Genomic DNA, 19,141 nt, shown 5'->3' on the forward strand with positions numbered 1-19,141 from the left:
ACCTTGTATAGGCATATGGCAAGTACAAGAAAAGAAAAAAAAGCAATAGAACAAACAAACATTGTTGTATAGTTAAATGATATTACTTAAAATTGTTTCAAATATTATTTTTGGTATATAAAATGGAAATTCTATCTTAGGAACTTGCATACCATTGTAACTCCAAATATTAATGCGAGTATTATAATTTCAATATTATACATACGACAAAAGAACTATAAGAGGTGTAGAACAGGAAATGTTAACAACGAGTAGCTTATAAGGAATTAAGTTTTGAAAAGAAGGCAATGTTTTGGATTAATTAAAACAGATTTCTTCAAGAATAATAAAATAGAACGATATTCTACATAACTGAAGAAACAAAACTGAAGAAACCATGCACACGTGTAAGATTGATTGGTCAATGACCAAATTTAACGATCTACAACAAGAATTCTTTTACATTCTCTATTGTTTATATGTAAGCATGTATGCATGTATGTATGTATGTATCTATGTATGTATGCATGTATGCATGCATGCATGTATGTATGTATGTATGTATGTATGTATGTATGTATGTATGTATGTATGTATGTATGTATGTATGTATGTATGTATGTATGTATGTATGCATGTATGTACAATGAAAAACATTGATTTCGACATACGCGGCAAATTTGTTAGCAACTCTGGAAATCTAACGATGAATTTGACGATATATCAAACCATAATCGTACGTGGGCTTTGAAGGCATAATATTTATTAAATTTCGCATTAATCGTTTTCATCGTTCGTTTCCACGTGATTTCAAATCTTCGTTTCCGTGAGTGTACATATTCTATTCCATTTCTTCTTGTTTATATCTAATTGCTTGTAGGCGTAACGAAGGCTTTATTTTGTTTTTAACAGCATAAACGGGGAATATAGTGATCTTAAGTCAAGACAATGACTGTATATCTATGCACCTATAGAAGTATTATGCGATACTTGCGCGTGCTATTATCGTGCTTCTACACCGATTAAATATCAATGCATTAGTTGATGCATTATTCTAAAATATATATTATATAATTCTATCGTTCATACGAATATCTTGGCTATTGCACGTAGAATAATACAATACCGATTTCGAACAAATCGTGTTAACGTTATTCAGTGTTAATCCTTCTCGTTATCTGTACGATCCTACGCGAATAAATTTAACAATTAAAATCGCCACCTAAAATGCATTTTTGCTTGCGCGTGTTCAAACGAAGCGCTACAATACATACACCTGACACGTACACATGTATTTTTCGTTCTCTACTTCCTGTACATTATTTCATTGTTAACTCTACGAGTCGAATCCGCCAGCTGTTCTCATAGTGATTATCAAGTCGCATTAATTGAGAAAATTGAGAAACAGGTGAACTTTACATGCTGTTAATAAAAGCATGTTCAACTAATGGCCATTCATTCTTTAATTAATCGTGAAAATAAATGGCACGGTTTTCATAGTAAAGCTGTACTTTACATTTTGCATTTTGTCAATCACTTCATAGACGCGAAGTCGAAACATGGGAATAACATTTGAGGTACGTTATCCTGCAAGTAGAAAGAGAAACGACGGCTTGCGAATATTGCGAATATATTTTCCCGTATTTAGATTCCTCAACGTAACGACATCGATCGAACGTGATGCAACCTAACGCTTCTAGATCTTTTCTTACGGAACATTGTAAAGGGCAGAATCTATGCGAAAAATCAATACTTGATCGGACAAACTTTACCCCCTTTCATGCTCGATAATATGTACATCGTACTTTTTAAAGTTATTAATTGACTATTAATTAACTAAATTACATTTGTATTTGTTTCCAATAAAACTAACCTCTCAAATTTTAGTGCATTTTAGTAGCGTATCTTAGCTTTCATTACAAATCATTCGAGAAAAAACATTTGATTCTGTTGTTAATAATTAATAACATACAACTGTTCTTACGATTCAGATCAAAAGGCAATTCAGCCTTGAAGTGAGACACGAGAAAATGTGATATGAAATTTCAGTAAAAGAGCAGCGATTCAAAGAGATAGTTTTGAGGGAGATAGTTGAAAGGTATTGTATTTCGAATACAATTCCCATGTTTACACTTTACGTTAAAACGAATAAGGTGATTATTAGTTTGTGAATATTTTATATATTTATGCAGATTCATATTTTCTGGATACAACCAAACAAATGGAATCCAAACAAAGATTTGTTTCACCTAATAGATATTATAACAGATAATACATTTTAAATATATTAACTTTTATATATTGTTGCACGTTACATGCATCTGATGCATTTTTCATCTTAGATTGTCTCACAAATGCAAGAAATAATAATTGATAATAATTTTTAAAGGATTTAAAGTGGGACACCTTTTGCAATAATTGTGCGACTTAACAAAAACGACTCTTGTCAAACTTTTAAATAATAACGTATTCTAGTAGTTAGCAGCGAAACTTACAACGATAATGGTATATATTACGATATTATAAAAAATGCTCAGTGTCGAATGAAGATTAATCTGTTGTTAAAAGTCCTTGTCACGAGGTACGCAATTCCGCGATTTAATTAAATATGATGCTTCTATGGTGTATAATTATAAATACATTTATAAAGATTATGTAATATAACGCATATTTTGTCATATAAAAATTGATACGTATTAAAGAAACATTAAAGACTATTATTTTTTCTTGCGTGGAAATAGACAAACTGGAAAATGAGGAATATATATTTTGTCATAAATCTCTTAACTTTTGAACTGTTCGACTTCATTGTTGGAATATGTTATTAATGTTTAGCTTTGTCAACAAACAAAAAAAGAAACAAATGACTTATTTCCATCAATTTATTTATCGTAAACCGATATCATTATGAGCCTTTCGATCGTAATCTTAATATATTTCAAAGTGACTACCTTTTTTCCTTGAAATCAAATCCTTAAGTACATCGAACGTCTGTATGTCGGTATGTCCGATTTCGATGCAATTACAAATCACACATGCTTCTTCATTAATGGAAAAGCAATGGTCCTCGGTTAATAGCATTGGCAATGTCCACATTTTTTTGCATGCGTGCCGTTTTATGGTGGCGATTGTGATATTAAACGCTTAAACAAAGTATCTATGTATGTTTACGTCTTACGCGAATGAGATCGTGCGAATGCTCGAAGCAACAGGAAGATACTGTATCAATAACATCGATATCTGTTACTTTAGGCCTTGTGTGAACGTTAAGCGAGTTTATCCAAATGTTCGTAAGTACATATTATACATATGTACTGCTTGCAGCTTGTAATATCCGATAGTTGCGCATATATGTGACTTTCAAATGTATTATTTGTAATTTGTAAATAAATTCGATTGAACCCTCGGCCGATCGCGATCGAGCCATTTCAGATTTGAAATGCGAACGAAATCAAACAATTATACGTATTTATAATTGTCGTTATTCGATATAGTTTGGATAGTTGTATAGCGTCCTCGATTGTTGTTGCATATCGTGGTTTATAGTTTTGTAAGTTTCGTAATTTTCATGAATATGCAAAACATTTATGAATGACATTCGCTCTGTTATTTGTGTCTTCCTGTTCTTATCTAGTAAGGAAATTCCTTGAAAAAATTGCGTTACAAATACTATATAATTTAATTTTATATAAGTATATGTAAATAATGTTAAATATTAATACCTTTAATAATATATAAATATATAATCTTGCTATCAATAAAACAACGAAAGAAACGAGGGCCAGAAGCTATATATGTACGTACGTATGTGTATGGGAGAAAAATGACTGGCTGTGGTGTCGCGTGCTTTGGCATCCGAGGGTTAATCAATCGTTAAATCAGAGAATCAACGACGATAACAAGTTTTCACGCACGATTTTCCGCACAACGCACAACTGTATGTGGCACGAATGAAGAAAAACAATTCTGGAAACTTTTGAAACTACAATTATGTTATAAAATATCAGCAGTTAGTTTGAGTAAAACTTACGAGTAAAATTGTGCAAAATTATTGCTAAGAAGCAATTTGTAACATAGTATATTTAATATAATAGGACTGTGTTTAAAATGTTATAAAACGTTTTTCTTGTACAGTTGCACCGTATGTTTCACTGGTTAGTATGAACGAACGTCATACATATTTTATCGCAAATTTATTAAGTGCTTCAGCCTCTTTAATTTCACATGAACGTTATTGATTATTACAAAAGCTTGATGGGTGTTTCTTATGTTTCCTCCCGTGAGAAATGATCGTGACCGACCCATAGATGTCACAATGTTATTTCGTCTTTTATTTAAACAGTTACACGCGAATTTCATTATCAACCATTTTCAAGGTTGCCCTGACGATTCACAACAGCGAACAACTGTTCGTTATTCACTGCAGTTGGAAACATTGTCATTGCAAATGGGTTCTTCTATCGTGCACGTGTATATCAAAGTTAATTTGTGGCTGTTTCAATAATTTGTCAAAAATGAAATAATCATATCGGCTTTTTAGTAGGGCACGTAAAGTTCTTACAACGTCAGAGCATATATAAGTTGATGTAAAGTACGAGTCTCTCTCTCTTTTCAGTAATAACAATAACGCTTAGCATAGTACATATATAATTGTGCTCTTGTTATGTATACGATTTGCATTGCTCTACTCGTTAATACGCAGTACGTACAATCGTATATTAACGCGAATATTAGCGCGAACGATATATGCGTTCAACGAATTGTATCACTTGTTCGGCGCTTTAAAACCATTAGAAAAGGAATAGTGCAAAATTCACGATAATATTTGCAATATGGCTTGAAGTATTTGTGACAAGTGACAAGTCATTAGCTACACCGTAGACGTACATGTAATATCTAGCCTTCGATACAAAAATCTCTTTCTATCTCTTGCTTTCTCATCTTCTAGCCTTGCCTCTGCGAGGCTCGCGACATCTGCCTTTCGTAAAATTTTACTCGACAAATCCGTTCACATCGCTGTAAATCTCGTAGTGAGTAAAATAAGCTCTGCTTAGTTCGTGATATTTTTTCACTCGCCGCTAGCACAAAATTTAATTCGTTCGAAATTTAATTAAATTTCAATTTAGTAAAATAAACAATTAACACATAGCGTCAGTGTTCTAGTTTATGTCGTGCTAAAGATCAATTGACTGAAACCAGTGTGACGAGGTAACAGAGTGTTTCTTTGTCCTAAAAAAGGATTGCATATTAGTGTAACTTTTAATATAATTAATGCTACTTGTTTATACATATATATAGCATTTATTTGCTGCTTTAGAAACTAACTAAAATATTAGAAACGTAATAGTAACCAAGTTTTTATTTCTTTTCTAATTACCACGAAACCGATAAGTTTCAGTAAAATGAATCTTACTTTTAGTTGATAGCACGTTCTTGATGCACCGCTACATTGTCAGGAATAAACGATCTTTCCCTATGTAATGTACGCTATTAGTTACGACAATAAAGCTCAAATAAATATGTACACTGTACACAAAATGAAATAGTGGCAAAAAACGCTATTAATAGGTTAAATTGGTAGACTGTTACGCCCTTGATTCGGCTACAACGTACGCGAATGTTAACAGCTAATAGAAAAATGTTGAGGTTATCACGAACTTACCAGAGTTTATCCTACACTTACATATATTGAAATAACGCACTTCTCCTCCTTTTATTTTTGTGCGTAATCATAAAAGATAAAATCTTGTCCGGAGCAGATACTTCGTATTTATCGATATTCGAAGTATATCGTGTCTCGATATTATTCTCCATAATTATAGCAACTAACATGCGCACCTCCAAGGTTCAGCAGAAGGGACGGAGACCGAAACCGAGACGTGAGACCGTTCTTCGGACATAACTATATTGTTGGCTCCTTCCCTTTCGGAAGCTTCGAACAAACTAGCCTGAAATTCAACAATTCGTTCATAAATATCTTTTATTTCAATTAAAAACTAACGAATCGTATATATATATATGTACATGTATGATGCATTTTACGCGAATTCCTACCACGATACGATAATTATTATCATTCGGATCATCGCGTTTCCTGTATTTAAAAGCTATGACTCACAATCATAATAAAACGTATACTATACTTTTCTCTAATTTGGAAAATAAATTCGACTCACTTTTAATTTCAGTACATCGTGTAGTACGATGTGAAGAAATTAAATTTAAGGGGAGAATTTAACTCGTATTTATCTAGCCCATCAAATGTGTCCAGCTTGTTTTTTGTAAATGAATTGATATTTAGTTTTTATCGCATGTTTTTTTCCTTTATTTTTCTACCGTTTCCGTAGCTTTATTATAATTTCAAACGATATAAATAGGACCACATGCGCTTATTTGGTATCACTTGCATCATACAAATTTTTACATTTTAATTAAGAAAAAAAAAAGGTAAACAAGATAAAATAGTCCTGAGATTGTGTATGAATTTTAAAAGATTAGGCAAAGAAACTAACGATTGCACAATTTTCACACTCTCTTTTTTACCTTCTTTTATGTAACGAATCCTACTAAAATAACGTAAAACGACGACAAACATTTCAAAGTTCCGCGAATCGTCGATAACGGAACACGTTCAATCCTCTCATCGTCAATTAAACGATGAAACTTACGTACATTGAATATATTTTATATATATGACAAAAAGCACGCATATATCTGAAAAGAACAACAATACCCGACGTCCTCGTTGCTCTCGTATTCTTCTAGCTAAAGTAAGGAAAGCTTCCTCGATGTTTATGTTTTCCTTACAAGACACTTCGAAGAAAGGCATATCGAAATTCTCGGCTATTTTCTGCCCCCTTTCCGCGTCAACAGCTCTATGCGCGGTAACGTCACATTTGTTTGCTGCAACTACCTTCACTACATCTGGCGAGGCGTTCTGCAAAGAAAAAGCATTCAAGAGTTTTCATCATTTTTATCAAATGTCTATCGAAATTCAAGTAAAACTGTGTGGTTTCTATTCTTTTCTTTTCTTTTCTATTTTTTCTTTTTTATCTTTTCTCTTTTTACTTTGTATTCCAGCAAACAGGATTATTAACGAAATATTATCTCGTATTCTTACTTCTTGAATATTTCGTAGCCAGTAGGATAAATGATTGAAACTTTCTAAGCTAGTGACGTCATACATCAGAAGGATACCCATGGCACCGCGATAATAAGCTGTTGTTAGCGCTCTAAATCGCTCTTGACCAGCAGTATCCCTTAAGAAGTCGATAGTATATTAATAATAGTGATTGATAGAGACATCGTGTAGTAACAATTAATCGTATAATAATAAGTTAGCGTATGCAATGCTTATATTTTGCGGTAGATTATCATTGTTATTAACACATTGTTAAGCAGCGATGAACGATAGAAAATTGATGAGCAGTATGGCAAACAGTAATACGTAAAAAGTAGCAAAATATAGGTATGAAGTTTGCGAGGCAAGTAAAACATTATGAGAAGCGATTACATTGATAAAATCTTGTGAAAATCAATGCCAACATACGTAAAGGTGGTTATACGTAATCGTCCTATGGAAACGTTAGAAAATATTAGATCGTGCGAACACATATTATGTAAATTATCGTTCATCTGTTTGCAAATTTATAATGCAAAATATTCGCTTCCACAGCCTCGGCCAGAGTATGGCCACATGAGTATAATTAAATTGTGTACAAATAAAGTTAATGGAACTTGTTATTATTGGTATATCAATTTATTTTAATACGATGGTAACAGATGACACGCATAATTTTTTGAATAAAATTGTCGCTGATATGCACTGATTTTGGGATAAAGTATAATCATCGATTATTGCGTTAGTTTGTCAGTAAAGTAGCTGGTCAACAATGTGTTAACGTTATGCCATAGAGTACTGTATTCGATGTATCCGTGAATGTGTTACAATCAATTACAGGTTGCCTGAACTTGCAGTCCTTAAAAATGACTATATATTTCTAGATATGTTACTCTAGATTTAGCAGTTGGATTGGTTTATATATATGTATATCCAACTCGGATATACATTTTAACGTGTATGTTTTCACGTATATATTTTAGCGTGTATATGTAGTACGAGATAGAAGTTTCAAATACGTTGCTTAAAGAAATTTTCAAAAATTGTAGAAAATCAAAATGTGATAACAATCTGTCGAGTTCGTTACTTTTTCCACTTGCAATGTCGATCGTAAAAGATGGTTCTTAATATCTATTATCGTTCTGAATGAAAATGACGTATTTGAAAAAGATAATCACAGGTATGGAAAAATTTACGTAGGGTCACTTAAGCTAATTAACAATAACAAATAATAGTTGATAAGTTATGGCCATAGCAGTCGGTATTTAAAAATAGCCAATTAATATCATTTTTATAAAAATAATAAATATGTATAATTCCGATTTATAAAGTTTAGTTTAAACCGTGCAAATAGTCCAACATAATTTAATAAAATTTCTTTCGAAAAGAATACCCTTACACGTATGTAAAAGATAATTTAATATTATTTAAGCATAATAACAAAACATAACAATCTATCAATTTAGAGATTATTAAATTTTCAATTTAGAGATTATTAAATTTACAGATTTCCGTATACGAATTTCGATGTTACACTACAAGAATGCTTTCATATCGACACAAAATACTATAATAGTTAGGTAAATAACGAGAGTCGACTGATAAGTAACACTGATAAAAACGCTTCTCTGTATCTCGAGAACGAGAAGAGTTACAGCCCCGTGTGAGCACTCATCTTGCAGCTACATTCTTTATTAAACATGCCAAATATCTCGATAAATTTACTCGACACAGTATCATTTAGAGCGAGACTGAATATGGATACGATATCAACGAGATCCAATCAACGCGCAAGGATGAGAAGTTTTTAACCGCGGAAAACATTACGTCGATGGAAATTCATCGCCATGCCATTCATCGTGTCATTACATCAATACAACGAAGGATTTGTGAATTTCACCATTTGCTCTAATTTTAAGAACCACGATAGAGATTAAATAAAATAGCGTTTGTGGTATCTTTCGAGTCTCTTCTCATAGCAGATCTGATTCTTTTCAAGAATCCGATCCAAAACTATTATTGTGACCGTGTAAAAAAGTAAAATGTTCGAAAGCGGCTCACGTAACCGTGATGGCAGGGGAATTATCGGTCGAGCCTTCGTAATCGACGGTATACCGAACCAAACTATAAAAACAATGTTAACCTAACTCTTCGTTGGAACAGTACGAGGCGTCATTCTGGCCGTGGGAAAAATTCTGTAGAGAAAAATACCTAGAACTCTTCAAACCAAAGACAAAACATGTGATACGAGAAAGAGGCGATACGGCATACTGATTCACACAGATCACCGATCTCTCTAATTACGCAAAACAATATTAGAGAGGACAACAGACTCGTGAATTAAAAATAAATAGATAAAAGAAAAAACGATATCTAGGTTGAAATACGATTTTACATAGGATACATCACTCGTATTGAAGTATATGCAGAGTTTGCACTGATTAAACGACTTAACGTTGAAAAAACTAGCGTAGAAAACAGCGATACTAATAGTATTATGCACGGCTCATAGTTAAGCAGCACAAGGTCAATAACATAGGGGATATAATCGGACAGATTGCTGAAAAAAATATTCCAGTCTCTAGAACTGATAAAATCCTCAGCATCAGATCGTTTCAATAACCAATACTTAGTCTTCCAATGTTCGCAGAGAAGTCAGAACCATGTATGGCGTCTACTTTATTCGAGTATTTAGGGAAAACCAAACATTTACAGAATAATTGCTACCTTTATCCAAATCTTTATCCAAACTTTTATCCTCTTTGGATAAGCCTGAGAGGAAGATGAAGTTGATATAAAAATCTTTTCAGCGCACTCGACACGCCACACGGCGATCTCGAAAGCTTAATAGGATAAGAGAAGCTCAAAGAAGAAATATATATATATATACATATAATTATTTTTGTAAGGCCTATGATATTCAAATGAGGACTATGACCAAAGAGGAATGCAAAAAACTCATATCAAATAAATAATGATAATAAAAAGAAAGAAAGAAATATCTTAAAGTTACTGTTTTTGAACAACTATAATCTAGAGAACGAGACATACAGGATCAAACGAACTTATTATGTAATATATGTAATAAGAATGAGTCACTTTCGTTTAGGCAATGTTGTGACATCTAGAGAACGGAAACGGAACGACGTGTAATTTTTTTGAACGAAACTCTTCAGATATGTAATTACGATTGGCTTCACTAACAGGTAAGTTCGTTTGATCCTTCAATCATATTGAAAAGGAAATATGGTATTTTGTAGCTGATGAATTGTTCCATTTTCCATCTTCCATTTCTTTTTTGTTTCATTTCGGAAGAACTTTCGTTCTCGAGATACAGACGAGTGTGTATTGCTTAACAGTCGACTGTCGTACTTAACATAACTATACTATTTTACGGAGATTAACAAAGCAAAGTCTTGTATATTATTTACAGAATATCCTTTGATTTTCTTTCCCCTTACCCTTACAATTAATATCAATTATTAATATGTGTTATTGTAGAATATAAAATTACAATAAAATAGAAAATTAAACAGTTTTAATACATATAAGTGTGCAGAATTCTCGAATGGATATATATATCGCATTTCATTATGATATCAGTGTAAATTCTTTCGTAATTCGAAACAAAATGAAATTATATATATACGTACATACATGTGCAGAGAATGGGATATACGAATTTGCACTACATTGTTTTACTGCTGTTTCAATAATTCAAACACTTTTATATTATTAGTGATCTTAATAATATTAATGTTTATATATAATTTTATATTTACAGAATTAAAAGTTATATTTATATACTATGTTTACGACTAGGGGTAATACATTTATAATAAAAGATTTAACCTTTATATTATATGTTATAAGGATTAAAAATATCACGATAATGTAATGGAGCACATAAATTCATTGACTTTTATCGATGAATTAATTTTATCAATTGATTTTAATAGAAAACACGTTATATTTATATTTCGGAAAAATATAAATATACGCGCGTTTCATATAATTCACATAATATTTACATAACAAATAGGATAAATAAAAATATGAAACTCACCAAATTTGAAGTTTAATTGGCGTTCCATCCAAGTTAATTATTTTTTGCTTGAAATCGATACCTGTTGATTCATTATTCTTAAAAACCACAAAACAGACTTTTACTTTACTAAGTATGTATTAGTCAAACATTATTTATGAAATTCGTATAACAAAAATGATCTACATAACTATAAGGAAAATGTCCCGTTAGCAATATTGACAAAAAAAAGATACCAATTTTTAAATTTTAATTTGATATTGTATGTTCTAATAAATCATACAAATTTCACACCATTATAATAAACGTGATAAAACAACTTCATTCATATTATATATATATTAGAGATTCTTATTGGGGAAGACTCGTTTCCCTGCAATCAGCTGATTGATGTCGTTAAACAGTTATTTTCTAAAATATCGCTTTATCGTGATAATTTTTCCAATAAAATTATTTCGCTTATCGTTTCTTTCCTTAAGCAAAGGCAAGCAGACGCGAAAATAAATACATAAATATCTAAATTTGAATGTTGAATATCTATGCAAATATAAATAGAATGTGAATGTGAAATAAAACACCATGGAACTGTTATACGTAAGAACATATTATATTGCTAAAGGTAACCATAAATAGATTTTTCGGCAACAAAATTGTCTAGAAAGTAAGAATATGTACTTGTCAACAAGCTCTACAGCTGAAGGATCGAAATATAACATCAACGGGGTCCGTTCTTTCCTCTAACTTGAAATCACTGGATTTTCATTATCATCGGTGTTATCAATTCGATTGGTAGTCGCAATAGCTTCATAAAACTATCGTAAACAGCTTGTTTTACAGCGATCCATCAGCTTATTAATTCTTAACCATCGAAGCATATATCGAACACGAACGTAATACGCGAGGATTTCGACGATGCGTCTCACCTATCGTTGATATATAAGTATCGTAGTAACGTTCGTCACAATAACGGTGCACGATGCAAGTTTTCCCAACGTTCGAGTCACCTAGCACCAGAACCTTGTAAGTGGCTGCGAAATCAAGCGCCATGTTTGCTTTCGAACTGAACTGTTGTTGAGTTGACAAGAGAGTCGTCGGCCGGCGGTTGTTCTTTGGATACTTTGGGGGTGGAGGATCGATTCGAAGCCTGCGCTTTTCTTCGTGCGGTTAAAGCTGCTCTCACAATTGCAACTTCACGTTGGTCATGCGCGACAACCTTTGACCCAAAGGAAAATGCGTACAATATTACGCTACGATTGAAAAAGATCTTTTCTCCCTGCACTTTCACCGATCTATAACAATATGTGAATCTTAACAATCTAGATAAATTAATAATTATAGGAGAAATACTATATATATACGTTTCCTATGGAGGCTGACTACGCTATAGTGAAGCCTATAGATTATAAATATTAATTAACAATATGGCAATAACGGAAGTATTGAAACTTAAGCACTTACCGTAAGGAACTTTTACTTAAGAAACTATAATATCTACATTCCTGTTCGTAAACATTAGGACACTCGATGGTTTTGTAGGAAATGTAACGATCTAAAATTTAAACTACCAAGGAAATGATTGAATGTAACGTAAGATTGCGATCCGATATACGTAGAAAACAGAAATTTGTTACAATTATTTAAAAAAATTACCGTAACATAGTAAATTGTAATAATTATACGCTGACACGCACCTTCATGCCTCTAGTTTAATCTAAATCCTATTGAAAAAATTTAATATTAATTATTTCATTTAATTAGATGGGGCACTGCAAGAAGTCTGGTTAAAAGATGAATCTGTACTGTAAAACTATCATCTGTAGTATACATAGGGTTAAATAAAAGTACGATAATAATATGAATATCAGAATTGATCAAAATAATCAAAGTACCAAAATATTGTAATTTTATATGATTTGAAAATTACAGGTAGATACTGATTTTATTATTGCGTATTGGCTTTTAAAAATTAATAGGAGTCAGAATATTCTACTATATGTAGCTATGACGATTACAAAGAATAAAATCGTTACAGTTCGAACGTTGTAATTAAAAATTACAAAATACTTTTCAACGTTAATGTATGTATCTATAATTCGATAATTCTACACATTACTGGATGTAATTAGTGGAATAAACAATTCATGTTAGTTTATGGCATAATTCTTTTTTGCACAAAAATGATGCCAAAATATTATTAAATAGGGGACGATGATTATAGAGTTCATCATTTTACATACGTTACATTTACTAATTAAAAATGAAAGGCATAATAACTAATATGTAATAAGTTATAAATCTGTTCCTCAGAATACGGTATCGATTTGAACATAAAATCTTCCTGCAGTATAAAAATATGTCTTTAATTAATTAAATATATCAATTTATAAAGCTTGTACGAAACTCCAATTATATTGATTAAAATATGCCAATGATATACACCTTGGATTTAAAAATTTGTTTAAAGAAACAATGTTGTAATTATTAAGATGCTTTTATTAGTTTTTAGTCTTTATAGAAAATACTTTGGTAGAAAATAATTAACGTATCATAATATTTTTTATAATCTTATTTATGCCTTCTCATTTAAAGTTAAATTTTAATAATATATATTAAATTAATAAATTTAAATGAACTTAAATGTATATGAGTAAAATGATTCTACGGTTGAAATCATCTTTGTCATTTGAAATATAAGTCAAAAGTATTTTGCATCTTTCCGTTATTACGTTATCATGTTTATTCTGAAAATTACGAATAACAAAAGGCTCATGTCCTTGTTTTAATAAAATACTATTTCATAGATCGAAGTAAAAAAGATATAAATACAACAAACTTTCGTGTAAATTTTATTTTCTTTATACATGTTCCATCAACCACAATTTCAAATACGATATTACATTTCGTTCATAATATTCCTAATATGTTTCGAATACAATATAAATGTTAGGTCGATCTAATTTTTACAAAAGGTACACAAGAATAAAATAAATTAGAATCTCATTTAAAATTAATACAATAAATTAGCAACTATTAAAAATATAATTTTATATTATAGGCCGCATTATTAACAATGATATTACGAGATATGATCACAAATGTTTGATATGACAAGAATAAATAAATACTAACAGGTAATTTCAGTAAGTACTTTCAGTAAGAGTTACTTTTAAACATTAAAAAGTCAATTTGTTTCCTTAATTGTATAATATACGCAGAAATATAAAATTGTCGGTGTAGCAGTTATCACTCTAGTTAGTTAGTATAAAGCATTGAACTAATGAATATTTCAATTACTACAGAAACAAAGTCAAAGTTGTATATATTCAACAAGAGTTCTACTAAATTCTAGATAATACGATAATAAACGTTTATTGTGTACAATGTTATCATTATACAGAAATAAAATGAAATAAAAGTCTCTGAAGTAATCCAAATATTAATTTGGTTTTGAAATATGAAATATGGAACATACAAGTAGAGAGGATGATACTAGACTAAATTAAGTTATTATATTTCTATAATCCTGAAATATTTCTTCTTCTCTCTAATAGAATAAAACAATGAATAGTGCCAACTATTGATAGTTTTTACTTTGAAATAAACTAATTTTCAAATTAGTTACTTCATTATTGGTATCCGTAAAAGGTTCTTAAAGTCTTATACAATATCTATTATCACCTGTCGAATCAATTCGTATATTATAATAACATTAAGTCAATGAGATATTAACGAAAATAATTCGCATTGTATGTAGGCACTTTGTTGTGACCTTGTTCCTTAACAAGAGCACTGCTCTTCAAAACTGCCAATAATTATATTATACATTCCCTATTTCTTTTATAATTATTTTTATTTTTAAGAAACGTATCGCGAACGTTGTGTATGATATGTTCCTTTCGCTGATATAATTTATATGTATAATCTTGAATGTTCCTCATTTATTTAATCACGATATTTAAATAAATGTGCAAAACACTGCAAAGCTATAACAATATTTTGTAATTACCCGTTATACACAATATACATAAACAATAATCACAAAGATATATTGATAAATATTCTGAAAACGAGAAAGTAACCTTATCCTTGTATCTAAACTAAACTTCTATAACTATTATGACTAATATATCTAAATTAAGAACACATTCGTTAATATCAAAAAGTAGGCAATTTTCGAATGGTAATGTATATTACTATTTACTTTGGAATTTATTCTGATCTAAATAATTCGTTATTAAATTGATTAATTATTATCGATATAGCAAGAAAAAGCAATTTTTGTAACAAAAATATGTGCACAATTTCATCTTTAGACAACTATCGTTGTTCGCTTATCGTTACAGTATACATTCCACTGATGTCAAAGATTAATAGTTAATCAATATCACTAATTAACTATTAATTATCGAAAAAGAATAACTACAAATATATTTATTTCAATGCTAAAAAGATATATATGATCAATCATAATTTCTCTACTTACATGTACTACCTTTTTGTTAATACCTAAAATATATTTTGTTTTAGTAGATAAGATAAATAATTTATTACTTTGCAAACGTAAAAGACACAAACAACCTGATAGGATTGCCTTCCTATTGTAAGCAACTTGTACTTTGTAGGCATTTTCAACTATACATATACATATATAATATGTTAAGAATATATAAAATGAAACAGAATATAGAAAGATAAAAGCTCATCAAATATGTAATAGTGTTTAAGCAATAATGAGAACCACTTTGTAATGGAATCTATTAAACTAAATTGACTAATTGTAAGCAAATTTTCTTCTAGGCAAAGTATCAGCACCATAAAAAGTATTATAAAGGTTTATAAATACAGGATGTACAAGAAAGTTGGAGAAAACTTTAGGAGTATGTATACAGTACTTATCAAAACAAGTAAAAAAGGTCTTAATAAACATGGATCCAAAAACCATTAGTTTTGGAATTATGAGATGTTTAGTGTATAATAATACAGTTTTATAAGAAATCAATGTAAGAGATAAGAAAAATGCGAGTAATTGATGTGCTAGGAAAAGATGTGCCCAAATGGGTGTGTTTTTGTATGTGTAAATAAACAGGTGGCATATTGAACATATGCTTTAGAGTTAATATCTTATTGACAAAAACATCTCGCAACTCCAAAATAATAATAATAATAATAACAATAGTTTAATAAATAATAATAATAATAATAATAACAGTTTTTGGACCTACATTTATTAAGACCTTTTTGCTTGTTTTGATGAGTACTATATGCTCCTGAAGTTTTTCCCCAAATCTTTTGCACTTTCTGTATATGTGTACATATATATTTTTTCACTAATATTCATTTATAGATGTAGATCTTTCAAAACTTGGTATAAGAAAATAAGTTAAATTAAACAATCATTTCATCTTTAAGACACTATTTTTAGGCATTATAATGACTGAATTACAATATGGCACAAATGCATAATCCTATACATATCATCCCCAACATATAAGCTAGATCTCTTTTGATACTAGGATCTCGTTTGGCAGAACCGGGAAGATTATATATATGTTCCCACTTAACTGTCCATAATGAAATAGCAACATGAAGAATATCTGGGATCATAAATCCAAGATCACGTACAACCTATTACATAAAAAATTACTAACTAAACATTATAATTTGTATATACATATTATGTATTGCATATTGTACACATATATATATTCATTCATATATAAATGAATTGATGCAAATGATTGTAATATGTTATATTGTAAATTGCATATAGTTATTATGATTATGATACATGATTCCTTAAATACTATTACCTGATGTGCATGTCCTTCTCCTCTGAAAACATTGGCAACAAATTGATCCCAACCACCTGCTAAAATATGTAAAATAGCTATTGCAGCTATACCAAATGCTTTTCTATGAGTTACTGGATTTTTATTATCTGCCAGATGAACAACCAGGAAAGTAGAAATCAGCTCAGTGACAGAGAAAAACAATTGATGGTACCATTGCGAATAGAACTCATCATTCCAATAATTCATATAAACCCACCAAGTATAGTAATGTGAGAAAATAGCAGTTAAAAAAAGGATCATCATAGAAAGTCTAAGGCGATTATGAAAAGCTAACCATGTTAAATGTTTCACTACTTCATAGAAAGTAATAACTCCAATTACAATTGTAATCCATATCTTTAATGTATTCGATGTGGCATTAAAATACATATGTTTATAAGAGGCAATGCCAGACTCATATGATCCTGCAATAATATATCAATAGCTTTTGAAAACTAATTGAATGTAGTTCTATAACTAGTCACATAAAATATATAAATAAGATTAACTTACCCTTAAATACTGTGTCCCAACATGAACAAGAACAATACTGTTTGTCTACGTCTCTTGAATATTCTTGCCAAAAGTAGTACAAAAATGCAATATGCAATGGTGGGATTGTTAATGGTGCTAGTATTCCTAATGTTTTAGAACTGCATGATGCAAAATTTGCATATAGCAAACGTTTTAATATCTTTGTAAAACCCATATGTACAAACTTTTATTCACATTGAAACTCACTTATATTAAAAGAACATACTTAGCAATCATTTCATAATCTGTTTTTTATTAAATAATTTTTACTTATAATTCGTATTAGATGAATAAATTATATAACATCAGCATTGTACACAGTATTTTAAAGTTATTGTGAAATCAGATAATATAAAAACCTTGGCAATAATACTTTGGTATATATAGAAATAAAATAAACTTATATCTTGATCTTGCACTATTTATTTTAATGTATTTCATTAATAAGATTCTGCTCAAAAATGTATTACAAATTTTTTAATCTTTCGGCTTTTCTAAATTTCTTAATGATTGACCCAATTATAAGTCATAATTCTATAAATATCCTCTGCATTATTTATAGATCATGCTAGTATAATCTTGTAATTACTTTCACTTATGTCCTTTAATCACTCTTACAAAACTAGTAGCAAATAACAGAATTGTTTACAATAATACTGTTAATTTCAATAATAATCTTGTTTTGTATTTAGTAATGAAGTAATTACATAAATTATAGTAATATATTTTGTTTCATAATCAGTCTTGTCGGTGCTCATTCATGTAAATCACATAGTATTCGAATCTATCACTTTCTTATGTTTTAAAGTAAAATATCATAAAAATTAATTTTTGGTTGGATCTTTGTAGCATTGTAAATGTCACATACAATATTTCATAAAATTCTACTTTTATATTAACATGACACCACGTAAAAATATTGAAATTGGCACAAATGTGTTAAACGAGAACTACAAAATAATGTTTCCATTCTTACTGTCTATCGGTTTTATTAGACGAAGGGCTTTGCCCCCTCTGAAGATTTCTCGCGCATGCGCAGATCCTGTTTCCATGCGAGAAACCACGTGTAAATATCTTTTGTAGGCTTGAATTGTTCCGATTTAAACAAAAATAATAAGTGCATATTACAGGCTGCTAACCCAATTAAATAAAGATAAAACGTACTGTAAAAGTTTATTAAGCATAAATTGTGTAAAACATAATGTATGTAACTCTGTATCGTTTTAAATATTACACAAAAGTTTCTCGTTTAAAGTTTGCTTTAACTTTGTCAAAGTATTTGTTAAAGTTATAATGCATATGAATGTGCCATGATACTGATATTGAAGTTAACAAAAATGGAGAAAAATGGTAAGTATATGAATATTGGCTTATGTGATTTATGAGTTGCCTAAGAGTTATCTTTCATTGTATAATAGCTTTCCATATACCCAATATTCTTGTTTGAAAAAATCTGTTCTTGTTTGAAAAATTTGAAATATAAGATACAGTCAATGAAAGTTTGTTATATTCAATCAAAAAATGATAAAATATTAGAAAAATGGTCTTATCTTATCCGAAAACAGTATTTATTCTTTAGAAAGTATTTCTATTGAAAATTATTACATATTCTCTTTTTATTGTTACTTATAA

The 19,141-nt window shown here is 30.0% G+C and overlaps 2 protein-coding genes and 1 long non-coding RNA gene across 3 annotated transcripts; 1 reads left to right on the top strand and 2 right to left on the bottom strand.

Moving 5' to 3' along the window:
- The first annotated feature begins 1,268 nt into the window (after positions 1–1,268).
- On the top strand, positions 1,269–3,574 carry LOC125385404. Its single transcript, XR_007224632.1, has 2 exons — positions 1,269–2,077; positions 2,172–3,574. It is a non-coding gene; the product is annotated as an uncharacterized LOC125385404 (long non-coding RNA).
- Positions 2,848–12,273, bottom strand: LOC105665862 (ras-related protein Rab-8A). The gene is made up of 5 exons (XM_012309709.3): positions 12,068–12,273; positions 11,166–11,226; positions 7,100–7,238; positions 6,713–6,916; positions 2,848–5,927 (listed from the first exon to the last, which is right to left on the bottom strand). Exons 1-5 carry the CDS (start codon positions 12,189–12,191, stop codon positions 5,805–5,807), a joined length of 651 nt encoding a protein of 216 aa, XP_012165099.1. The 5' UTR covers positions 12,192–12,273; the 3' UTR covers positions 2,848–5,804.
- A 1,704-nt stretch (positions 12,274–13,977) lies between these two features.
- On the bottom strand, positions 13,978–18,540 carry LOC100647501. The gene is made up of 3 exons (XM_003396381.4): positions 17,489–18,540; positions 16,955–17,400; positions 13,978–16,769 (listed from the first exon to the last, which is right to left on the bottom strand). The coding sequence occupies exons 1-3, from the start codon at positions 17,682–17,684 to the stop codon at positions 16,584–16,586; spliced, it is 828 nt and encodes a 275-aa protein (XP_003396429.2). The 5' UTR covers positions 17,685–18,540; the 3' UTR covers positions 13,978–16,583.
- Between the last annotated feature and the right edge of the window lie 601 nt (positions 18,541–19,141).

The sequence above is a fragment of the Bombus terrestris genome, chromosome 7 (assembly GCF_910591885.1).
Source record: "Bombus terrestris chromosome 7, iyBomTerr1.2, whole genome shotgun sequence".
NCBI lineage: Eukaryota > Metazoa > Arthropoda > Insecta > Hymenoptera > Apidae > Bombus > Bombus terrestris.